General features: G+C 41.1%; 1 protein-coding gene and 1 non-coding gene across 3 annotated transcripts in view; one reads left to right on the top strand and one right to left on the bottom strand.

The window, feature by feature from the left end:
• CLIC5 (chloride intracellular channel 5) overlaps positions 1-26,554 on the top strand; it is a 150,626-nt gene that overhangs the window by 30,242 nt on the left and 93,830 nt on the right. The window contains exon 1 of one of the 2 annotated variants that reach the window (XM_058306821.2): positions 24,966-25,384. The exons of the other annotated variant lie outside the window; for it this stretch is intronic. Coding sequence (XP_058162804.1) covers positions 25,322-25,384 — 63 coding nt within the window. The 5' untranslated portion in view covers positions 24,966-25,321. Of the gene's footprint in view, positions 1-24,965; positions 25,385-26,554 lie in introns of those variants that run through there. 2 annotated transcript variants of the gene reach the window in all.
• LOC111763150 (U6 spliceosomal RNA) lies at positions 21,814-21,920 on the bottom strand. Its single transcript, XR_002796072.2, has one exon. It is a non-coding gene; the product is annotated as a U6 spliceosomal RNA (small nuclear RNA).

Raw genomic sequence — 26,554 nt, 5'->3', positions numbered from 1 at the left:
AATAGATAACTGTTTAATAAGAGAATCAGGTTCCCCCAAATATTCTTTCCCAGGCTCACCTGAAACCCAGATTCCTGCCCCTGACAAATGGGTCTGTTCTTCCAGTGTGGGGCAAGAGACCACCAAATCTCCATTTACATCTTAGCTGTGCCCTAAAAATTCAGAACAATACTGAAAGCAAAAAAATTTGGATCCATAGCATGAAACTTAGAAATTTTATAAATTTCCAGTAGTCCAGGTCTTAAACAAAGTTATGGTATAGGAAAAAATCTGCCTTCCAGAAGCCACAGTCTCTTATTGTCTACTCCCCGCTTGCCCTCCTTCATCCTTCCCTCTGCTCTTTCCTTCACCACTTTGCCCACCCTCTTTGAGCATTGCTCTTGGAAAGGAATCTGGTATACACATTCATACCAAAGCATAGATATGGTTTGAGGTGGCTATTTTTATCCAAGTACCTGCTTCTTTATTAGTCAAAAAGTCTTTGATGACAATAAGGAAGACTTCGTAAAATTTAAGTCCCAAACAGGTGGTGTTTTGCAAGGAAAGAATTCCCAAACGGCTTCCCAGGGGTGGCTATTAACTATACTTATGTCTGCTTTTGGATTTGGGGCAATACCCATATAGACAGCATGCACTAATTTGCCCCCATCATTTCAGTTGCAGGTGCCTTTTCTCCCCAGCACAAGCATATGGAAGCAGGCAATGCATCTTGTTTAGTTTTGTCAACCCCATAGCTCCTGGCATGGTACAGTGCACTTGCAGATAGAGCAGACCTCCAGGTAGTCTGTGCTGAAAGACTGGCTGCCATTCTCTGGAAGTATGAGGCAAATTATAATGGGAGTTATAAACAGAGGGCTTCTCTGCCATAGCTTGATGTGATATGTCTTTCTTCCCCCCTCGTTTTTCATGTAGGAAATAGAGACATAGCAAGGTGCGTGAACTGTCCTCAGGAAGCAAATGAAGCACAAGTGAAGGGATTTTCCTCTTCCCCTCTCCAAGGCTCAGATTTTTTCATGTGTTGCCTGAGCTGTCCCTGAAGAAGATCCTGACCTTAGGTCCTTCTAAGGGCTACAATTACCCTTTAACTTTCCAGCAACTTCCCCCAGCTTATATTTAAAAATAGAACATGAACCTAACCTATCAGGAGTTGGCTTTATTTGATCTAGTCATACAAGAGATCCAAAATTAGTTTAACCATTACAGTACCACCACCTCAAGTCCTTCCCTATCTAAGTCCAGTCTCATTTCTCTCTCGTTGTTTGAGAACACAGTGGAGCCACAAATGAAGACATTGGTCTGGGTTTACAGTCTAGCTCCCTGCCCACCAGGTATGTGACTCCATGCTAGCTTCTTCAAAATTCCTAATCCTCACTTTCCTCAGCTATAAAATGAAGACAAAAATAGCGCATACTTTGGTAAGGCTATTGTAAGGAGTAAATGAACCAATGTAAGTACAGTGGCTAGCCATACTTGGCACACATACTTGGCAGTGTTGGTCGTGGCCTTCCTGCTAGGTGGATAGTGGGTTTTATCCTCTGTAACTCAGGGGTTGTGTGGTGGAGCAGGTGTCTGGGATCTGGGTTCTGGCTTTGTCTATGCTACCAATGAGTGGCAAGAGAGTGAACTTGCTCAAGCCACCCATCTCTCTGGACTTCTGCACCCTGCTCTGTCAAATAGGAACTTAGAGTTGACCCTCTTGTGCCCCTTTGGCTCCAAAAGTCTGTGTTCTGTTTAAGATGTATCTCTTTTTTTCTTTCTTTCCATTTTCCAATTGAAAAAATGGGATGGAAATAACAACAAACAGGAAACAGTGCCCTCTAGGGTCTGTGCCATGCATTGGGCAGGTGCAGTTGTCTGGAAACATCTCCCTCAAGGGGCGGGTGCCTGCTAAGCCCATCTGCAGGCCTTACAACATCGTTTCTATCTTGATGTGAATTTGAATAAATTTATTTTGAGTATTTGAAAGCTCCACTCCCCTCCAAAAGAACTTGGAGAAAAACTTGGAAATACAGAAATCCAAATTGAGGTAGAGAATTACTGAAAAATAAAATAAAACCCAACTTGAAGAGATCAGCCATTATTTATTTTAAAGATAAGTATAAAATTTAATGAAGAAATACAATCTTCCTGAAGTTTTCATTGGGATAGTTAAGATAATGTTCAGAATATGTAGGCAAAATAATACTGTATTAATGCAATATTTTAGTTTTTTTAAAAATGAGGGATTTATTGAAAGTACGTTTTGGCTTATTTTTTGGCATTGTTATTCTCCTTTCTGACATGAAGCAAAATGAAATAAAAGAGAGAGTTTTTCTCTCTTAGACAATAGAGTCATACAATGTCACAAATCACTGACTCTCACCCTCCCATTGTACAGATGAAGAGGCTGGCAACCTTTATTTTCAGTCCAGAGCTCTTGGTGCTCTCCAGAAGAGTAGCCATCATAGCAACAGACATTAACTTGCTATGTACTGAACACACTATGTTTTACATGGAACACCCCATTGAATCCTCTCAGCAACCCAATGAGTTAGTTACTATTGTTACTTCCATTTTATAGCTGGAAAAAAAAAAAGAAAGAATGGAAAAATCAAGTAATTACCCCCAAATTAACAATGAAACAATATCATGGGTTTTTATATACAACCACAAGCTTAAACTCTCATCAGTCTTTTACAACTGCTGTGTTTTGTAGAATCCTTTGAAGCAGCTTCTTGAAAGTTCTTTCTAACCACTGTGTGGATAAATAAAGTGAGGATCAGAGCTTGGAGCTGGGGACTAAGAGGTGGCAAATGAACTCCAGGGAGATGGTGGGAGCGGGCCAGTCTCAGAAATTCAGTTATTGGAGCAAGATGAAACTTGAGTTTCATATAAAAGCAAAAAGCTTAATTTTTATTAAACCTTTATTAAATTTCACATATATGCATGTGTATTTTCTTGTTTTTAGGTCAAAGCACATGAATGCACACAGACTATCTGAACACATCATTTCGTGTTGTTCTAACACATTTTCTTCCATACACACATTTCCTCATGCCTCACTTTAAATAGCTGCATGATATTATTCTGTCATGTTGCTGTATCATAAATTGCTTAGTCATTTCCCTATTGTTGAAGCTTTGATTGTTCCCAGTTATAAATAGCCCCGCTATACCACTTCCAGACAATTTTTAATTCGAGAGATGTTTCCTTGATATATATTTCTGAGAGTTTAATATCTGTGTTAAAGTGTACAGTTCTTTGCTATAGTTGCTAGATTGCTTTCTAGAGAGACTTTAAAAAGGAACTACAAGACAAGAAGCATTAAATATGCTTTCCTCACCAATGCTGTTACCAATTAATTTTTTTTTACCACAGAAAACCATCACCTTCAACCAAAACAACCCAAACCAGCACCATCGCTGCCAGGGGCTGTCATCATTCCCACCCCACTACCACCACCAACCACACAGCTGAAAAGCGGCAAAGCTAGCATGGCCAGTGCCTGCACTTTAATCGATACACCATGGTGTTTTAAAGCTCTTTTGTTTACATTTCTTTGGTTGTTATTGAGACTGAGCATTTTTCCATATGGTGACTTATTGTCTACATTTCCTTGAGTGTAAACCCGCCATTTATTTCCCATGACCTCATTTTGAATGAAAGCTGAATATGATCTTATATAATTATATCATTATATGAAATGTCTGTCCGTTTCATATAGTAAAGCTTTGCCTTTGGTGTTTATGAATACAATTTCCTCACTTACTTATATTTTCTCTTTTAAATGCTTTGTTCTATTTTACTTCTAATTCTAGCTTAGGGACTTAGAAATGTTTCTTCCCTCAATTAGAAAAAATAGGCTTGTTTTCTTCTAATTTTCTTCTTATGTCCATTATTTTCCTTTGACCAAACATATTGTGGTATATGATGTAAGGTATGGATCTCATGTATCTCTGTACTGTGATCTGATTACACCAATGTAGGATATTACAATTACTTCTTGTGTTTGTATATTACCTCTTTTTTTTATATAATGAGTTCTTAAAATAGGTTCAATCTAATTTTGACATATCTGTTCTATTCCATACTTTTTTTCTTGCTTTTACCCCAATATCATCATGTTTTGGTAATTGTCACATGTTTCAAAATGGTAAATTCTTTATCAAACCCTTTGGGGAAAAATAATATTTTGGTAATTTTCTTTCTTGTTCTTCTGGAGGAATCTTAAAATCAGTGAATCAGGTTTTATAGAACATACTGTGGGGAATTTGTATATGAATAAGGAGATTTATTTTAAGAATATTAGACTTTTCATCCATGAATAATCTTTTTTCTCTTATGAGGCTTTGTCATTTCAAAATAATTTTCTCATTTTGAGCTAAATTATCTAAGCATTTAAAGATATTTTAGGGAAACGGACTTGGTCCAGTGGTTAGGGTGTCCATCTACCACATGGGAGGTCCGCGGTTCAAACCCCAGGCCTCCTTGACCCATGTGGAGCTGGCCCATGTGCAGTGCTGATGCGCGCAACGAGTGCCCTGCCACGCAGGGGTGTCCCCACGTAGGGGAGCCCCACGCGCAAGGAATGTGCCCCATAAGGAGAGCCGCCAGTGCGAAAGAAAGTGCAGCCTGCCCAGGAATGGTGCTGCACACATGGAGAGCTGACACAACAAGATGACGCAACAAAAGAGACACAGATTCCTGTGCTGCTGACAACAACAGAAGCGGACAAAGAAGATGCAGCAAATAGACACAGAGAAGACAACCAGGGTGGGGTGGGGAGGGGAGAGAAATAAATAAATAAATAAATCTTTTTTTTCAAAAAAAAAGATATTTTAATCACCAGAGTATATAGGTTTTAGAGCATTGTAAAGTTATTCATTACTTACATATCATATTACAATTAATTTTAGTAAATTTATTTTATAACACTTAGTCTACTTTTTCTGTAACTGCAAAATCTAGGAAAAGAAAAGGTTTGGATTCTTTAACAATTTTCCCTGTGACGTGAAAAACAACTAATCCCAATTAGTAAAAATACATGTCATATTCTTTAAAAACAAAATGTTTTAAGAAGGCAGGGCCCCAGATGAACCAATCTGGAAAAGAGCAAAAGAGAGAAAGAGAGAGAGAAAGAGGGAGAGAGAGAGAGAATCTTTTAACATATGGTTATTCATTAATGTATATTAAATTTGACAAAGCCCACTAGAGTTGAGAGTATGTGAAACTGTGATTGAAATAGGGTTTTGAAGCCACTAAACTTTCCTGGCTCCAAGTTTTGCGGGGTTCTTTCTCTTGTTTCCAGGTGTCTGGGGCGCCTATGGGTATAGCATAGCGGTCAAGATCAGGTGGAAAGCTACAGGGATAATCCCTAAGAAAGGTCCTGAAGAGTCAACCCAACATAGCCTTGGTTGCCCCCTTTTTCCCAAAGATGGAGCACACCCTCAGGTAGTAATACATGGGATCCTATGGAATGAGGATTCATCTGGGTGGGTAGCACATCTCTGAGTGTTAGGACCTTTAAATTTTGCAGTTATATCAAAAGTAGGTGAATTCAAAACCCATTCGTTTATTCAACAACATTATTGAACCATGCAGTCCACTAACTGGACATTAGCAAAACATCTATCTGTGCTATGATATTTTTATCCATGTAAGTGGAAAGGGGAAAATGAAGTCATTGGACCAGGTGAATTCACTTCCAGTCTAGGCATAGTATATCTCTAGTACTGCTGAAGGCTACTTGAGGGGGTGGGCCTTTTTATCTGCCAGATAAAAAGCCAGTAGCAGTAAGAAAGCCCTATAAGCACAGTAAGCCACCCTGGGCCAGTCCCACTGTCTGAAGGCCCAGATCTCAACCTTGTCCCCTGAGGTTCATAGTTAGTGATCAGTGAGCTCATCTTCTCAACACAATTTCAGTATCTTCCACTCAGCAAACAGCCTCTTGAGAAGTCCCTGTCTATGACTAAATATCAGTCTTTCCAGTTATGTGTACTCCAGCCCTATACCTTCTACCACCGAGCACATATTCATCCCGGGTACATACCCCAAGATAAGCAAAATCTTCAGCAAACCAAGGGAGACTTCTGACACTGATGAAATTCTTTACATGGCCCATTCACTTCCTTTTTCATTCCTTTGTTTTCTCATTTCTTTCTGTGCACAGTCCATACGCGAGCACTCTCAGGTCTTGCTACCCAGTAACGCAACTGAGGCAATTCATTCTTTCAAGCTGGCCAAGCATTATTGGGTGCATATACTGTTACTGAAAGATTGTATTTTAAAATTTTGGACAGAATTGAGCTTTGGATGTCCATCTGCAGAAGAATTTCTTAGCATCGTTGCAAGAATTAAAGGGGGAAAAAGGAGTAGCCACTCACCCAACCAGAATGACAGCAATGTCCTTATATTGGCTATTCATGAGGGAAGCAAAAAAAGGAATAGTATCTGCAAAAAAAAATTAAGACTGAAGTTGAATAAGGGTTGTTAAATAAGATCAAATCAGAAGAGAAGGGGAGAGAATGTGGAGAGCAGAGATTCCCAAGAACAAGACTCTCATTATTTTCAAAGCAAGCTAACACAAGCCTTACACTGTAAAACACACAAAGCTTAAAAACCTTGAGCCCTTGGGAATTCACTAATAAAATACTTGATATTCAGAAACACCAGTGAATTCATTCAACATCCATTCACTTACTCAACAAATATTTATTGAACACCTTTCCAGCACTGAGCATGCACTGTGGGGAAATATAAAGAAGTGTAAGATGCAGTCCCTAATCACAAGGCATTGCAGTCTATTTGTGGGGACAAGATTTACAGACTGAAAAGAAAACTAATAATAGAACAGTTTAGGATTAAAGGCAAGGGGGGTAAAAAAATAACTGCTGAATGAAGTGATCAGAGCCACGCTGAATTTCATGAGGACTAATCACTATAGATGGAAGGGGAAGAGAAGGCTTCCTGGTGAGGTAGGACTTGAGCATTTGAATCCAGCGAGGACGTAGGAGAGGCCATCTGGGTGGAAAGGAGTTATTAAAAACCTACTCTGTCTGCAACACAGCCCTGGGGCCTGCTTGGTGCTCCAGTCAAACAACTGGCATTGGAGTGACTTGACTATTTGTGTAAAATGGCCAGCTACTTCAGCCCAAATCACCAAAGTTGAGAGCCAGTGTAGATGCAAACTGTACACTGGGTTGATGCAACCCTACACTAGTTTTTTTCAGACACAGTTCTGAGAGATTCATTCTCTAGAGGCAGACAAGTCAAAGAATAACAGAGAAGTAGGCACTGATAGGAACGTGCAGAAAGAGTTATGTCACTGAAAAGGAATTGAGACATCAGACCATTACAGGTAGTCATGAAAGAATGCATTTGGGTTCCTGAAAAGAGTGGCCAAACTTGTCCCTTAGTCAAATAGCTTTTACTTGAAGAAAAGTATTTCCTGCTCTGTTAGCTTTTCTCCCTTCCTTCCTCTCTCACTCTTTCTCTCAATGACTTGGAAATTTCTGCTGTCCTTTTGGGGAAAAGGTTGCAGTACAATACAAAAGAGGGAAAGTGAGGTGTCAATTAGGAGCCAAGAGATTGGAGTTCCTGGACTGCTTTTGCCTTTATAGTCTTTGAAACTTGAGATGTGTCAATTAAATTTTCTGATTTGCTTTTTCTTCCAGAAGATGGTGGTGACAGCACCAACTGCAATTATCTTACAGGATTATTTGGGTATGAAGTATGATGGTGTGGAGAAAAGTTTTTAATGTGTTGAGCACCTATTTCGAATCAAGTACTTTTATATTCTTTATGTCATTTAATGAGGAATACAATAATCCACATTAAGTATTTATTAATAGCCCTAATCATCAACCTATTCCTCTATAAGGAAACTGCCATTTGGAGAGATTAAATAATTTGCCCAAGGCCATAGAGCTGTTGCAACACCTGTTCTCCAAATCTTAGCAGTCACCCTTTCATTTAATGCCCAAACGACATAGTTTAAGTCCATGCCTGTACGCCTGCTCTGTCCTCTTGCTGCTTCAAGAAGGTCTAAGACAGAAGGTAAGGAGACCCACAGTGCTTGAGGCTAGGAGGAGGGCCAGGGGTTGGGAATCCTCAGTCTCTGAGTCAAGCTCATGTAGTGTCCAAAGCATCTAGACAGAAAAGAGAGGTGGGGTGAGGGCATGTGACACAGAGTACCCACAGCATTGGCTGCAACCACCTTTTCACTCTTAAACAATGTGTCAGAGGTCTCCCTCAAAGCACCTGTGTCTGGGTTATTCCCCATCTCAGAACTACCTGGAGGCTAAATCTTGCCGTCCATCTGTGGGCCTTAGGGTACTCTAATAAGCAACAGTCTCCACCTTGGCCGCACATTAAAATAGCCTGGGGAGCTTCAAAAATAATCCTGGTGCCCAGGCTGTGATGGGAGATGGACATAAAGGTTTTTAAAGCCCCCAACTGTAGCCAAGTTTGAGAGCCTCTCCTCCAGAGTTTCTCAGAGAATAAAGAAAGTGTCTCCCCGAGGGCAAATTTGGGTTTCCGGTATTTTAAGATCCAGACTCTCCAGTAACAGGGAGAAGTTACTCTGAAATCATTTCAAGTAGTACCTTTTTGTTTGTTTGTTTGATTTGTTTCCTTCTTTGTTTCTGCTATTCTAGCTAGTGCAATTAGGACTCCTGGGATTCCACTTAGGACTTCTTATTCAAAGACATCATTTTGCCTTTAACAAAATATAGCCTCTCATATTAACTAGTATTTGATAGCCATCTATTCTGCTCATTCTCAAATCTGGCCCTCCAAATATTACTTAAGGATTGAAATGTGGATATTTTAAAAATTCATTCTCATTTAATGTACTGGTGGTGACCAGTCCTTGTTACAGTGGTGCTGTCAGCACAGGGAAGACTTACCCCCAGATACAGAGATAAATCTGTAGATAAACTGATCTATGGATTGAAATTTAATTTTACAAAGTCATGTTCATCTCCCAACCTTTGGCAGCTCTTCTCTCTTTCCTGTACGGGACCTTCTGAGGCTCTAAGAAGCAGGAATTAAAACTTCATGGGCTGATATTGTCAGGCAAAATCAGGAGGTCCTCCTGTCTGGAACAATTAGGTGGGAAAGCCAGGAGAGTGGCACAAAATGCCCAGCCCCCAAACTCTCCTCTCTTCACTCCTCTCTTCCAGTAGCTATGGAGCTGTAGTGAGCATGAATGAGAATCACAAGCTTCTCAAAAATGTAAATCTCCAGGCCCATCCTCAGACACAGTACTTGTGGGAGGAACTCAGAGAAATCCATTTTTAAGAAGCTCCTCAAGTGGTTCTGTTACAGACTGCCCTAGGAAACCCAGCTTTCCCCACAGCCCTCACGTGGACTGCAGGCCTTCGTGGTATTCCCAGCATTCTTTCTGCCATGACCTTCTGAAATGCAGCAGTGACCGGCTAGGAAACCAGGTTCCTTTCTGCCCTGGGCAGATATGAGGATAACAGCTGCCATAGGAAGGTCTCAGGACATGTTTTTTGAAGGAAGAAGAGGAAAATAAGATCCGTTAGTATGAGCACTGGTGAGGAACGAGGGTCTGGAATCCAAGGATAAGCCTGCTGAAGAGGGCATTGACTTCCCCAAGACAAACGTGGCTGAGGTCACACCAGGTGGGAAGCCACTGCAGCCTGAGGGGTTCTGAGAGGGCTGAGAGAGGAGGCTAGCTTTTCCCCACAACTTAATCATTTTTAATTAGAAAAGAAAGGCTTTTTTCTTGTAAAGAAAAAACATTAAATTCAAACAATATAAAAATGTATGAAGAAAAACTTGAAAAGCGCTCCCTCCCCAATCCCATTGTCTAGTAATAATAACTATTTGCAGTTGAATGTGTAGCTTTCCAGACAATACATATAATATAAAAGGATATAATTTTTACAAAAATAAATACATGCACTATTCTGGCAATTGATTATTTAAGATTTAACAATATATCATATAATCTCTCTGTATGTGTATGCGTATACATATATATATAAAGGCTTTTTGTGACAGCCTTCATTATATGAATATCCAGAAATGGATCTAATCAATCCTCTGCTGATGGGCATTTAATTTGTTTCTAAGTTTTCCTTATTTCAAACAATGATGTAATGAACATCTTGAAACATACATCTTTGTTCATTTAAGAGTTTCCTAACAGTGGACCTGCTAGGTCATTATAAATGCAAAAATTTTTCAAATTTGAGAGATAACAGGTCCACCAAAAGTAGTACCTTAAATTCTGCAAAACACGGTGATAGGAATAAAACAGGATCTTATAGAATAGATGAGTGAATATAGATAGACCGGCAGATATACACATATACCATGTACCTGGCTCTGTGCTAGACACCTGGAAATAAAGATAAGGAACACTGACTCTGCCTCCTAAAAGCCTGAAGCTTTTGTTGGTGCTATAGATATGTAAGGTAATAATTATAATGCAGTCACTAATAAATGAGGGATGGTTAGATAGCTCCTATTATGGAAGAACTTCGGTCAAGTGGGCAAGACAAATCCATAAACAAATAATTCCTGTGTGACAGAAAGGTGCAGTTTTGCACAGGGAGCTATGGGGACATGTGTTTTAAGGATAAAGAACAGTTAGCTGGGTTGGGAAATGTGGGAAGAGTATTTCAAGCAACCTGAGCAAAGACATGGAGGTGTGAAACAGCAGGGTATGTGTGTAGGAAATGGAACCACATTGCGATTCCCAGTTCCCAGCATCTACAGAGCCTGAAGCCAGATGACAGAGAGAAGATGGAGAGCAGGTCAAAGCCTGGCATAGAATTGTAGGGGAGCAGGGGCCACATGAGCGAGTGAAGGGTGTGACCTGCCATGCACTGTCCAAGGCTTACTCTAACTATGGGTCAGGGAATGGATTTGAGAGGTGAGGTAGGAGGCTGAGAGAGATTAAATGAGTTAGGAAGGCTCTATGACCACACAGTCTGCAGCAACAGGGATGAAGAATGGAGCTATTTAGAGGAGGAGGGACTTGATTACTCACAGGATTTGGAATAATGATGGAAGTAAAGGAAAATAGAGGCTCAATTTCTAGTCTGGATAGATGATGGTGTTGCTGACTGGGAGAGAAAATATAGAAAAAGGAGAGATTTGGGGAGGAAGATTATTAGTGCAGAATTTTGGAAATGTTGAATGTGAGGAGACTGGTACACCCAAGGGCTATACCCAGCAGACAGCTATATATTAGCAGAAGGTGCTTAAGGAAGCAATAAGGGCTAAAAATTAAGATTCAGGGATGAATGAGTGAATTCAGGATAGCAATGGATTTCAAGACAGGGGCCTTGATGGGTATGGTAGCTTGGAGCTATGTATCCCTCAAAAAACCATATTCTTAAACTTAATCCATTTCTTTGGATTAAGGACCTTTTGGTGAGGTTAATTCAGTTAAACTATGGCCCCACTCAATCAGGAAGGGTCTTAATCCAATTTCTGGAGTCCTTTATTTATTTATTTATTTACTTACTTACTTATTTCTCTCCCCTTCCCCACCGCCTCCACCCCCGGTTGTCTGCTCTCTGTGTCCATTCGCTGCGTGTTCTTCTGTGTCCACCTGTATTCTTGTCAGTGGCACCCGGAAACCATGTCTCTTTTTGTTGCATCATCTTGCTGCATTAGCTCTCCATGTGTGCGGTGCCATTCCTGGGCAGGCTGCACTTTTTTCATGCTGGGTGGCTCTGGAGCCCTTTATCAGAAAAATGAAACATAGACAAATAGATAAAGCCACAGAGGGAGCAGCTAAAGTTGAACATCAACGAAACCTGAAAAAGAAGGGAGAGGACACCATGTCCATTGCTACGTGACAGAAACAGCCCCATACCAAGGATCACTGGCAGCCAGCCCCAGAACACCAGTCTTCAGGAAAAAAAGCCCTGCTTTGATGATGCTTTGATTTGGACTTCTCCTAGCCTCAAAAGTTTGAGCCAATCAATTCCCATTGTTTAAGCCATTGTTAACCTGTATTTGGTTGAGCAGACAAGGAAACTAAAACAATGAGCCTCACCCACAATTCACTCACACCCAAACATAAATCCCCAGGAAAGTTTGGGTTGTTTGAACACATATCACAACTGCAGATCTGAAATTACTTTTGGCCTGATTTCTTGAAAACATTTTTGCTCCCTATCAGAAGCAAGTGGAGTAACCTAACCCCTGTTCTTTTTCCTTGAATGAATATGAGCTATTGGTCGATCAGTTGATAGTTTCCTTTCTCAGAGAATCAGTTCCACAGCCCAGCAATGGTTTACTTATGAAAGGAAAACTGGGGTTTGCTGGTGTGTGCTGCACTCTCAAAGCCAAGGGGGCTCTTGTTGGTGAGAAGATGGGCTCCCCAGAGCAACAAGATTTGGGGGCAGGGTGCAGGGAAGAGGATTTCTTTAACCCTTGAATGTTAGTATATCAGCATGAATTAGTTTCTTGTTAAACCTTTGTCAGTTTGAATGACCCAGAGCCCCACTTTAGGGAAGGCAACATGCAGGATAAGGCTTCAAGGCACACCAGAGAACTGTGCAACCTGGATTTGGCTCTGCCCCTTCCAGTTCAGGGAATCTGGGCAAGTTCTTCTCCTTCTCTGAATCTGAGTTTCCTGATCTTTTAAATGGGGCTAATGGGACTAATATCTGTTCACTTATTTCTCATGACTGCTGTCATAAAATAATATTTTTGGAATTCTTTGCAAATATTATTGCTTGAAGATACCTGGTAGAGAACCTGCACTGAGTTGGCTTCAGCAAACAGTTGTTGAATGAACTACACAGTGAATGGCACTCATTTATTCACTCATTTCTTCAACCCATTCATTCAACAAAGGCTCACTGGGTGTCTTCTATGTGCCAGGCACTATGAAGAATGTAAATGACCTTAACACCGTGGGAAGTGGAAGACATAGCTGTGCATGCACACAGTGAAAGCAAGCATCTTCTCCTTTTATTGTCCAGATATTCTGTCTTCATTTGTGGCAAGTGCAGGCAGAAGGTCAGTGCTGTTTATTGTTCAGACAGGACCTCCTCACTCTTTCTTCACTGCAGGGTGTGAAAGGCTCCAACCACCTGTGGCCTCCCTGTACTGGGGTGGAGGCTGCTGTCTGGTCAGCATTCATGTGGCCTCGTGTGCAGCGTCTCCGTGACCAGCGGGAAGCGGAGGAGGAGTTGGAGTTGTCTAATGAACTCAGCCCTGCTGTATTGGCATGGCTGTTTGCATCCTTCTGCCCTTTAATTTGATGACTTTTCGCAACAAGCCAGTGCCTATGAGTAACACAGAGCTTAGATCAGCATTTTGATCCTTTGGGCATTAACATTGAGAGGCTTCATTAAGGGTATTAGGTTTGGTGTCTACTGATGCAATTGCTCTGGGCTGTGTTAATGGGAGATAAATAACTAAATCTATAGCCAGCCTTAATCATTTTGGGAACTTAATTTTATGAAGAGGAAAAAGTGACAAGGGTTAGATTTACAAGATGCCAAAAGAGCAAAATAAAAGAGAATTAATTTCAGTGCAATATTTGCTTAAACATAAAATCACTTAGATGAAAAATATCAGCTTTGGAAGGAAGGTTCTCCCATCTCCCAAATGTCCTAGCCTCCTGTAGATGCAGCTAATGAGCAAAATTAAGCATGAGGGGCCTTGGCATGAAACATATATATTGCTCAGAATTGTTAGGACAACGTTTATCTTCTGTACAGAGATGCACTCTAAACCTTTCCAAAGTGCATTTAGCTAAAGAAATTATTAATAGTTAAGAGCAATGCAGCAATTCTTTCCTTTAAGTCATTTATTGCAAACTCAACATATATTCAGTGGAGCAGTCTTTGTTTCTTTATGCTAGATTTTTTTCACTGATGAAAACCTTGGGGAAGATTTTCTCCCACAATGTACTGAAGTTGCATAAAATAATTACACAGGGGTGAAAATGTGACCCCACAATGTAGACACAATAGAGGTACAAAGGGGGAATTTAAGCCAGAGCTTCAGCTTCTGGAGCACACAATGCCTTGTCCTACCTTAGGGCCCTCACATGCGGATCCCTTCTCTCTTCTGTCAGTCTCCAAATGGCTCCTTCCATTATTCAGGTCTTTCTCCTCACAGATGCCTTCCCTATGGCCCTGCCTTCAAAGAAGTTTCCCTCACCCCCACTTTGATTCCTCGGTATTATAACCCAGGTTCCCTTAATAACATTTATCACAATTTATAATTAATGATACATCTATTTATTTGTTGACATGTTTGATCTGTCTCCCACAGTGGAGTACAAGACCCACCAGGCCAGGGCTGCCCATGATTATTTCATTCCCCAAGGAGTACACAACGTGGACAGGAGTGTTGGGTATTTAATAGGTGGTCCATGAATAAAGGGAGGATAAAAGGATAAAGGAATTATGACAATTGCCATCTTAGGGGAGGAGGACTCATTTATGAGGCAGCTAGAGTAGGCCCAAGTAAAGTTCCATCTTCTGGATATGACCTTTAGGCAATGGACATCTTTCCTCAAAACCATCAGCTTCATATCAATTAAATTTCCTAAAAGTCCATTATATCTACTTAGCTAGAAGTGGGGTGGGGTAAGAGTACCCCTTGGGTGTTGGGGCACTCTGAGCTCCTGGTGGACAGGGACTGGGTCTTATAAGTAAGCATCAAGAACAGCACCGTGCCCAGAACAAGTGCCCGAGAAATGTTGAATTTAACCAAATCGAAATATTTGATGTGCCTTCTCCCTGGAAGAAGAAATTGAAGCAGTTCAAGATAATACCCCCTGATTTTCTGCCCACCAAGCTTTGTGTGGGTATCTTCTGGCAGTCATAAAAGATTGCCCTGTATATGACAAAAAATAGAATCAGAGCTACCTCTCGGGATACAGGTTAAAGAGAATTACTTATTACAGTGATGCAGAGATAAATGTCCTCTGTGTCTGTCTGGCTATGACTAAGGAATAATGCATTGGAATGTTTTATTCTGTTTCTCTATGATCCCAAAATGAGATGAATATACAAGGAAAGATATGGAAAGAAAAAAGGGCAGAAAATCTGACCCATTCCTAGAATTCTAAGGGAGGAATAGACTCTCACCTTTAAGAGAGGTTGTTTTAAATATAGTAATGACAATTCTGTTTAGACCAATAGTAATAACTACAGTTAGATATGTCCTTCCCCAAGATGGAATTTGTAATTTTCTCAATAATATCCAATGCCTTTCCAGAAACAATTCCTTATGCAACTCATAGAGCTCGTGCCATGATGGGAAGACAGTCAAATAAACAAGGGAAGCCATCCAGTGAGGTGAGGCAAACAGCAGAGCTGCAGTCCACTCCTCACCTGCGAGCCTTTCTTATTTGAATAAGCTTCAGCTTTAACTTCCTTTACTCTGATAGTCATATAAACACATTAATAATAATAAAAGAATTTATTAAAGGTTATTAAAAGTGGACACTCAGGAGTCAAACAGACCTGGATTCACACCACAGCTCAAGACCTCACTGGCTAGTTAGGCTTACTGCATAGTCTGCATCCTTCAATTTCATCAGCTGCAAAATGGGGTGATAATAGTAACTACCCCATACATAGCTCAGAGAGAGGAATTAAGTGAGAAACTGCCTGTGAAATGCCTTCTTTCAGTGCCGGGCATATGTAAATTAGGGAAGGAGGGAAGCTCTTTTGTTTGTTTTTGGGTCAGTCACTGTCCTGGGTATGTTAGCATTTACTAAATAATATTACTTAATCTTTACACAAACTTCAGGAAAGGTACTGTTATCCCCATTTTACAGATGAGGAAACTGAGGCTCAGAGATATTGGATGATATGTTACAAGGCTAGGAAGTGGCAGGAACCAAGCCTTGAATTTGGGACTTCTGGATCTAAGTCCAGTGCTCTTTTTACTATACTGTGAAGACATTGTTGGAAAAAAAAAATCAATTAATGGAAGCATTATATTATGATTTTCATCATTTTATTCTATGGCTATCTATGACTACTTAAATCTATGCATATAGCCTTTCCCTGAAACTTTGTCCATTTATGAACATATTTTTAATTTTGATTTTGTACTTTAGCTAAAGAGTTTGAAAAGACTTTACAGTGTTTTTATGAGGGCCTGGAGCTTTAAAACGAATACTCTTTATTGACCTTTACATGTGGCCTCCTTTAGGAAAATGCACCATGATATTGTTGACTAGTGTCCAACTTAACAAAAGCTGAGTTGTTTTTTCTATCATAGGGACCATCTTTTGTCCATAGCCCCTCTTTATTCTATGCAGGTTCATAACCATTGCAGGTATAAGTCTCCAGCTGCCAACAACAGAAAATGCAACTCAAGATGGCCCAAGCCAAAAGAGATTTTTACTGGCCATAATGACAGGAAATTCTAGACAAATTTCAGACACCAAGAGATCCAGGAACTCAAACAATACATCAAAACTTGGACTTTCTCTACCTCTTGACCCTAGTTTGCACTCTGTTAGAGTTACTCTCAGTCAGGTTCCATCTTCGGGGTGGCAAGATGGTGCAAACAAGCTCCAAGATTATATCCTAGCATCTCCATCAGTTCAGAAGAAGGGAAAATTCTCTCTCAAACACGTTTGTGGTAAAGGTCCCAGAATAGAATCTCACTGGGTTCAAGTTGATCATGTGTCCATTTTGAGCCAATCACTGTGGCCAGTGGGATGCAGTGCTCTGATTGGCCAACACAAATCACTTGTCCACCTCAAAAGCCAAGCAGTGAAGCCCCTACCTCAGAAGCTCCATTTGAACCTAGCTGACTGAGAATAAATAAGGGGTAGGTCTCCAAGGAAAATGTGGGGCCCTTACCAAAAGGGCAAATGGAGTCTAGAAGTAAACTATTACAACAAGCCTTCACTTGTCCTTTCAGAACTTTAATCTGTTTGACCATAAGTATTTGTCCACTTTCCTCAAAACATTCTGCATTTTCTTCCCATCTGTATAAATGCTGGGTTCCCACACTCTGTGTTCTTCACCTGCCCCTTCCCTAAATGCTTGCCCTCTTTAGCACCATGCCCTTTTTATGAGTTATTACAGGCCGTTTCTGGCAGTATATGTCTGTTTTTGCACAAGAAAATCAAATGAGTGACTCAAAGTCAAACTGGTCAACAGCTATTTTGTAATTTTGCAACATATATTTATCTTGGACCCAGTTCAAGATATTTTGGAACTTTTTAATGTGTTTTTATAATAATTGTATTTTTATGTGATCTTGACAAAGCTAAAGTAGGAGTTTAACCATTACATGAAGGCAATTATCAGAGCAGTAAATATGCCAAAAACACATTTTGATGCAATAGGACATAACCTAAAATCACTTTTCTCCTGCATGTTTTTCCTTTTCAGGGGATGTGTCACCTCTTTGTTCCTATGTTTCTTTATTCAGTTCCTCTTCCAGTGTCTCTTAATTTAAGCCGAGTGAAGAAGGGTTCTAGTATCCCCAAGTCAAGCCATTCCTCATCCAAAAAGAGTAATTCACTGATTCCACCAATTCAATAAAGAATCTCCAAATCTCTAGTAGCATCCGCCCTTGCTCAACTCCTTTCTATTCACACACGTACAGTTGCACACACCCACACCAGCAGTAAAGCACGTGGTTCATCGAACATGCTTTAAACACAGAGAGACCTGGTCAGAACACCAGCTCTGTTGATAATTGTCCAGGTGACCTTGGACAAGTTACTTAACCTCTTTAAGTCCTTGTATCCTGTCTGTAAAATGGGACTAATAGTATTTGCCTCAGTGGGTTATTTTGAAGAAGAAGCAAGCTAATAAGGCATTCAGAGCTCCTGGCACATTGTGGACTCTTAGTAAGTGATAAATACTATAATGCCACCCTTTCCTATGCTTTAGTTCAAAATTAGTATCTTTATAACAGTTCTACAATATTGTGTCTATTTCACTTTCAGTCTTTGAGTTTAAGGGAAGAATCCCTGGTGGAGAAGGAGGCTGTGACTAAAAAAGGTGCTACTATTTATTCATTGATTGTGCCAACAATTATTATTGAGCCTGTACACTGTGCTGGGAATATTATCAGTCTGTTTACAAGTTTATAGTGAGGGACCATTATGTCTGTGGATCAAGCAAAAGAAATTTAAAACTGGATTCCTGTTCTCAAGGAGTTGCCACTCTTGTGGGAAAGATATAACTCACCCCATGAAAGAATAATGCAGAATCTAAGACCATTCATTAGATTCAGGAGTGAATGTGCATACTGCATGTTCTCAGAGGATTGTAGAAAAAGCATGAGCAGTGCCTGGCACACAGTAGGCATCCCCAAACCCTGGTTGAAACGATAAGTAATGAGTGAATCAGTGGGATGATGAATGATCATTGTTGACAGGACACTGGCTTCAGTCCAGTCATTCTGGGGCCTTTCCCTTTGCTAAGCACCAATGGGCAGATTGCTGTGGGGACAAAGATTGCAGGTAACGTTGGGCACACCCAAGGGCACATTAGTTTACAAAGGAATAGATAGAACTACCAACCCACCCCAATCCTCCTCACAGCCTGACCTGTGACCTCATGTGTGTGTGAGTCCTCCAGTACTCACCTCCCTGTGTCCACAGCCACTTGGCCCTCCCACCAAGACACAGAGTGACTATTGTTTCTGCAACTGTCATCAGAATCTGCCAGGTCCCTCCACTCGAACCTTGGAATTGTCTGCAAGACCCTTGCTATAGAATGTAGGGATGGGACAACCTTGTTTAATTGCCATTGAAATATCTGCTATCCTGGACAGAGGGGGTGGACTCAAATAAGTACTGCTAGGTACTTAAAAGTCAGAGCTTGTAACTAATAATGTGCTTGACTCTGGTTATTGGTAGGGTAAGAATTTCTAAAAAATTCATAGGGATTATCATTATTTCACAATATATGTCCTTTTGTCATGTCTGAAGGTAAAGTTACATACCTATATAAACTCAGCCTAATATTCTTCTGTTTTATTCATTTTTTATTTTAAATAAGTTTAGCTAAAATTAGAAGCACCAGGTCTCATGGATTAGAGGCCATTGAAGTCAACGGTAAGATGAAGTCTGATGTTAAGGATTTGAAGCAAAGAATGTATGGAAAGGGGATGTGGAAATAGAACCTGGCACCTTTACAATTTTAAAAATTATTTAAATCATTTTGATCGTTAAAAAAAATTGCAAACAAAAAGTTCATGCTTTTGGTATACAGCAGTATATGTTTTAATACATAAAGTATGTAATTACCACCAGAAACAGGATATAGAACAGTTCCACCACCTCAAAAACAAACACCACTTTGTAGTTAAACCATCCCCTACCCCTAATCCCTGGCAACCATCGATATACTTTACATCCCTATAATTCTGCCTTTTCCAAAATATCATATAAAGGGAATCATACTGTATCTGAAAGACTGGCTTTTTTCATTTACCATAATGCATTTGAGATTCTTCTATGTTTTGCATCTATTAATAGTTCATTCCTTTTTATTGGTAAGGGGTATACCATTGTAGGGATCTATCACAGATTTTTGTTCATTTCCCTATTTTTTTTTAAAGATTTATTTATTTATTTTATTTCTCTTCCCTCCCCCCCACCCCGGTTGTCTGTTCTCTGTGTCTATTTGCTGCATCTTCTTCTTTGTCCACTTCTGTTGTTGTCAGCAGCACGGGAATCTGTGTTTCTTTTTGTTGTGTCATCTTGATGTGTCAGCTCTCCGTGTGTGCGGCACCATTCCTGCACAGGCTGCACTTTCTTTCCTGCTGGGCGGGTCTCCTTACGGGGCGCACTCCTTGCGCATGGGGCTTCCCTACGCGGGGGACACCCCTGCGTGGCAGGGCACTCCTTGCGTCCATCAGTGCTGCTCATGGGTCAGCTCCCCAAGAGTCAAGGAGGCCTGGGGTTTGAACCGCGGACCTCCCATGTGGTAGACGGACGCCCTAACCACTGGGTCAAGTCCACCGCCTCATTTCTCTATTGAAGGACATCGAATTTTTTCCATTTGGGGACAGTTATGGATCATACTGCTATAAGCATTCATGTACAAGTTTTCATAGGAAGATTTAAATTTTCATTTCTTTGAGATGAATGCTCAGGAGTACACTGCTGGGTCGTATTGTAAGTGTATGGTAAACTTTATATGAGATTTCCAAACTGTTTTCTAGAATGAATACACAATTTTGCATTCCCAAAAAGCAATGGATGAGAGTCCAGCTGCTGTGCATTCTTACCAGGACTTGGAATTGACATTTTTCTTTTAACCATTCTAGTAGAAATATAGTGGCAACTTTCTTTTAATTTGCATTTTCTACTGAATCATGATGTTGAGAATCTTTTCATGTACGTATTTACCATTGGTATATCACCTATGGTACTTGCTTTGGGCTTTGTTACTTTTCTTTTTCTAGTTTCTTAAGGTGGAAGCTTAGATTATTAATTCAAGACCTTTCTTCTTTTTAATATAAACATTTTCTGCTATAAATTCCCTTCTAAATGCTGGGTTAGCTGAACCCCACAAATTTGGTAAGTTGTATTTTCATTTTCATTGAGTTTAAAATATTTTCTAACTTCCCTTGAGACTTCCTTGTTGACCAATGGACTGTTTAAACTAGTGAGTTTCTAAACATATTTATTTTATTGACCTAGTTTGATTCCATTATGGTTAGGAAACATACTTTGCATAATATCAATTCTTTCAAACTTAATATTGTTTTGTGAACCAAAGTGTGGTCTATCTTGGTGACTATCACATGTATACTTGAAAAGAATGTTTTCTGCTATTGTTGGGTAGGGTATCCTTATGTATGTTAATTAGTCCAACTCAGTTGATAGTGTTGTCTAGGTCTTCCATACCCTTGCTGGTATTTTGTCTATTTCTGCTATTGAATAATAAGAGAGGGGTGCTGAAGTTTCCAACCATAATTGTGGATTTATCTCTTCCTCTCTTTGGTTCCATCAGTTCCACCAGTTTTTGCTTCATATATTTTGAAGTGCTATAGTACATTTAGGATCAATGTCTTCTTGGGTGAGTTGACTCTTTTTTTATTATGTAATATCCCTCTCTATCCCTGATAATTTTCCTTGTTCTGAAGTCTACTTTGATATTAACATAACTACTAGTTTTCTATTGATTAATGTTTGCATGACATATATTTTATATCTTTTTAATGTATCTACATCATTATGTTTGAAGTGCAATTCCATAACAATGCACAGTTTGGTCTTGTTTTTTATCCAATCCATCTCTGTCTTTTAATTGGAATGTTTAAGGAACTGAGGAGGCACAATTGACAGGGAACTTCTCTCCCCGTCAGAGGTCTCCAGGATCAAATCCTGGTGAATCCTAGAAGAGAAAGATGAGAAGATAAGACAACACAGACAGTAAAAACAGCAGGGCAGAAGGAGGGGTGGGGAATAAATAAAATAAATAAATATTAAAAAAAAAGAACTGTAGTTGGAATGTTTAGACCATTTTATTTATTCTAAGTATTGATATGGTTGTATTTAGGTGTACTATTTTATTGTTTGTTTTCCTTTCTCCCTCTTTCCCCTATTCTTTCCTCTTTTAGATTTGAAATGTTTTATTGTTCCATTTTAATTTATTTATTGACTTTTTGACCATACCATATATCTTTGTATAGGTTTTATGGTTATTGCTCTAATATTCATACCTAACATTTTTCAGTCTACTTAGAGTTTATAGTTTACCATTCCAACCTAGCAACTATAGAAGTTCCTTTACCTTCATACTTTATATTGAAGTTGTCATATGTATTATATCTGGATATATTGAAAAGGCCATCATGCAATGTTACAATTTTTGCTTTCAATAGTCATACAAAAATATGGATTGCTACATGTATTTGCATGCTGTACTTTCAGAGAAGCCACACTCAACTTCTATGTATTGTTCCAGTTTTAGTAAATGTGCTGTTGAAATGAGCACACAATATGCTTTTCAAGTGTCTTTCTGGTAAAGATTTCTCTAAAACTTGCATCACATTTGTGAAACTATGGGCTGAAATTAGAAGCACAGTCCATGTACAGGGAGTATGGACTTAAGTCTAACCAATTATGCTTTGACAGTAAAGGTTACAAAATGAAGTCTTTTTTCTTGAAGTAAAGCAGAACATGGAAATAAAAACTAGAAACATGCATAGGAGTATTTGGTAACCAAAGCAGACTTTTTTTTCCCTCTGTGACATGAGATTTTTGGTTAAAATGGAATTGTCTCATTTTCCAGTAAATACTAGATATCTGGGGAAGATGAAATGAAAGTTAATACCATCAGGTTTTGGATTAAGGAATGTAGAGGTGATAGCACACATTGTTTGGCTATAGCCAAGAAAATGATCACATTTGTAAAACGTTTTTCACTTAAAAAATAAAAGACAAAAGCATTTTATGCACAGAATTTTCTTGACCTCTGCCACATTCCTATTGCAAATGTTGTTCACACTCCCCACTGTATATTTTGGAGTCAGTGCAAGGAAGTGATGAGTCTATGCAATGCCCAGTGAAGGCATCATTCTCCCTCTGCAACCTTGGTACTTCCCTGTAGTATGTAGTCATTGTCTCAGAGTGACAATTGTGAAGGTGACTGTTTCTCTAAAGGCTTTGGTGATGTAACCAAGGAGGAGAGCAATTAAACCTCACCTTGATTAAATTATAGTGTGCTCTGAGGGTTGCAAATTGGGTTTGATGACAGCTTTCTTTAGTACAGGGAAGAAGGTAACATTTGCACTTGGGGTCTGCAGGGAAACAGCCTGCCATAAAAGGTAGTCAGGATAGTTTGCCTTCTCTGCCTATTATATACCTGACAATTCAGAGAGATTCAGCAGAAATGCTGAAAGTCTGAGAAGACTTTGCGCCTACCTACTCTGACACAGTAAATCATCTCTCTACATGCTAACTCATACAATCCCTCCATCTGTCCAATTATTATGGCATCCTTAGTTTTCCTGTGACTATTGCTCTGAAATGCATCTTAATCTCCATTAAGACCAGGGCTGTGCCTTTGTTTCCCCTAAACTAACTTACACAGGGTACATTATATTTGAGTGAGGCAGTTAGAATGGTTGAGATCACAAAGTCTGTCTGATTCTAACTGGATGACTAGAAGCAAGTTACATAAATACTCTATGCCTCAGTTTTCCCACCTGTGAAACTGGGATACAACACTATTTGTAAAGATTAAATGAGCTAAGATATGTAAAGTGTTTAGCGTTTTTGCCTAGCACGTTATAAGTACTGTTATTTATCTTTCTTTTTTTTTTAAAGATTTATTTATTTCTCTCCCCTTCCCCCCCCCCCCACCCCAGTTGTCTGTTCTCTGTGTCTATTTGCTGCGTCTTCTTCTTTGTCCACTTCTGTTGTTGTCAGCGGCATGGGAATCTGTGTATCTTTTTTTGTTGCCGTCATCTTGTGTCAGCTCTCCGTGTGTGTGGCGCCATTCTTGGGCAGGCTGCACTTTCTTTTGTGCTGGGTGGCTCTCCTTATGAGGCGCACTCCTTGCGCATGAGGTTCCCCTACGCAGGGGACACCCCTGTGTGGCACGGAACTCCTTTGCCCGTGGGCCAGCTCCACAAGGGTCAAGAAGGCCCGGGGTTTGAACCGTGGACCTCCCATGTGGTAGGCGGACACCCTAACCACTGGGCCAAGTCCGCCGCCTATCTTTCTTATTAAGTGGTTATTTTTTTCCTATAAAGCTGTGAAACAAATATATAATTTATTGTTTTGTAAGTAAGGTACAACAGAGTACAAATAAGAATAAATAAAAGGCAAAGAAAAACAAGGAGAAGTTATTCAGATTCCAATTGCAAAATTCTTAGTACCTATTTTTAAAATAAATAACAGGTTTGACTCTAAATGGGTACGACCATTTTGGAAAACCATTTTGCAGTATCTACTAAAAAAGAACATTCTCCTATTTTATGATCCAGCAGTTCCACACCTATGCAGATATCTAACAGAAAAATGTCCATGTGTTCACCAAACGATGTTTGATTAGCTAGGCAGATACGTAGGTAGGTGGCTATATAGATAGATGGTGCATAGCAGCAGTAGTCATACTTGTCATTAACTGGAAATTGTGGAAATGTCCATCAACAGAAGAGTGGATTACTGCATTTTGGCAAGGAAAATAGATGAGCTACAACCATACACAGCAGAATGGGTGAACCTCACAAATATAATGGCGACTCAAAAAGCCAGTCACCGAGGAGTACATCCTGCAAGATTCCACACAAAACTAATTCGTGCTGTTAGAAGCCACGATAAAGGTTGCCCTGGATGTGTGGGGGGTGGGGAGGGAGGTGACCATGGGAGAGGGCTTCTGCTGCTTCTCCTGCTGGTTACAAAGGTGGTTTCAGATTTCGAAAATTCATTCAACTCTACACTTCTGATATGTGCACTTTTTTGTATGCCATGCTTCGTTTAAAAAAGAAAAAAAAAGAGATAACGGACATGAAGAAATAACTGAAAAGGAAAAGAATAGATGGCAAAAGAAGAGTAAAAGGAAAGGGAAGGAAAAAGAAACCCAGAAGGTGAAAAGAGCAGCGCCTTGGCGCCGGCTGCACCTGACGTGGCTGGCTCACCGCTCTCGCTCACTCACCACCGCCCTGCATCTTCCTCCCCCGCCCCCGACCCAGCACGACTGGGGTAAATGTCCTTTTCGGGGTCCTTCTTTCCCTTGCTCGCCACAGCTCCTCCCCATTCTGAGAATCGCTACCGGAGGAAGAGGCCTTTCCAGTGGGTAACGCTGATAGTAGGGTAACTTGGAGGAGTTAGCGCTTCCTTAAAGAAACGTTCAACTTGCCCTTCCCTTCCCCACCCCGTTCTCGCTCTCTCGCGCCTTCTCTTTCTGTCCCCCCAGGACACGCTCTTGGCCTCGGTGGCAGCCCGGGGCCTGCGGGGCGGGGCGGGCGCGGGGCGCAGCGCTCGCGGGGCTGGAGTCTCTGCCCCCGCGGGCTGACCCCGCCCCGCCGCCGGCTATTTTGGGCGCGTTGGCGGCCGCGGCGGGATCGCTGACAGGAGCGGATCCTCTGACACTCCGGGCCGCCCGGCACTTGTTGCTCCCAGGACCTGCTGCCATCCCTGAACCCTTCTTTCCCCGTCGCCCGTCTCCTTCTGGCTTCTTTCTTTTTCCTGTGATCACCGGGGGGGCACTGATCTCTCAGCCACTGCTTGCCCAGCTCGAGAAGTAGATGGTTTAAAACAACCACCCAAGTTAAACACCGCCCTGCCGAGGAGCTGCGGGGGGCAGGAGCAGGAGCGCAGAGCGCGGGCCCGCGCGCCGCCGAGGTGGCGCCCCCTCGCCCCGGGACGGTGGCCCCGGGCGCCTTCGGCATGACGGATTCGGCGACGGCTAACGGAGACGACAGGGACCCGGAGATCGAGCTCTTTGTGAAGGTAGGTCGGCGCCCGGGCGCCCGCTGCGCACCTGCCGCGTCTCCAGCAGGGCTCACGTGCCGAGGGCGCCGACTGCCCTGGGACGCTGGATCCTCCCCAGGTAGGGCGACCCGGGGCTCTCGCGGTCCCCTGGGCGGCCTCTCCGCAAGCCAGCGCCTCGCCTTGGGGCTCTCGGCCGGAGTGGAGTCAGGTGCAATCTGGCAGGTGGCTGGCTTGTTCTGGAAGAGTTGGTCCACAGTTAGTCAAACAGTGTAAGGCGATGTCGGGAACACCCTGGAACCTTTCTTGTAAAAGGGGTTGGCTGTGGGGATGCAATTATTTCTGGCAAAACAGAAAGAACTTATTTCTTAAAATCTCCTTTCTTTAACTCAGAGCTACTAAAATAAAAGCAAAGGAAATGAAGGTGACTTCTTGTTTTGTGATCTGCCAGGCAGAAAATAAATACTCCTTCCCTTACATTATTATTATTGTCAGGATTATAATTATGCGGGGTAGTATCAGCAAGTGCTAAGGGTTTGGTAATAGGGAAACTGCCCAGTCACCTTGGGCCAGAGTTGGGTGAAGGGGCACAGTGCAAAATTTAATTAAGTCGCCTTGCTCCCTGGGGAGAAATAGCCTAAGTCAAAGCAGCTGTACTTCATTTGCAACCCGTGGGAGGGAGGATGGAGGCCTAGGTAGCTGTTTTCTGTCTGCTGATGTAATGAGAAAGAAACATTTGATCAGTGCTTGGTGCCGTTGGCGACACAGCAGAAGCTGGGAAACCTGAGGCCACAGGAGAGTTGCTTGCAGGACTGTACAGAATGAGTCCCCAGGACTCGTGGGAGGGGGGAAGTCTGAAGGCTACTGGTACGCTGAGACCTTTCACAAAGTGGGTAAAAACCCTTAGACTGCAAGTTTCCTTAGAAATATGCAGGTATCAGAAGAAAGCATGCTCAGTGCCTGTCCCGGGCCTCCTGGCTGAATTTAAAATGCATATATTCCCTGGAACACAGATGTTATTTTACCCAAAAAATCCTTATCTACAGGCAAGTTAAATTAATACAGAGATTATGCAAGTATTATAAGGTCTAGATAAACCTTGATAACAACCTTGTGGTATTTGGTACCTTCTGATCACAAAAAAATATAAAGTCAAACTGACTTGTTTCACACTTGGGAAGTGATCTGTCC

The sequence above is a fragment of the Dasypus novemcinctus genome, chromosome 11 (assembly GCF_030445035.2).
Source record: "Dasypus novemcinctus isolate mDasNov1 chromosome 11, mDasNov1.1.hap2, whole genome shotgun sequence".
Classification (NCBI taxonomy): domain Eukaryota; kingdom Metazoa; phylum Chordata; class Mammalia; order Cingulata; family Dasypodidae; genus Dasypus; species Dasypus novemcinctus.
This window is presented reverse-complemented; position numbering and strand designations above follow the sequence as displayed.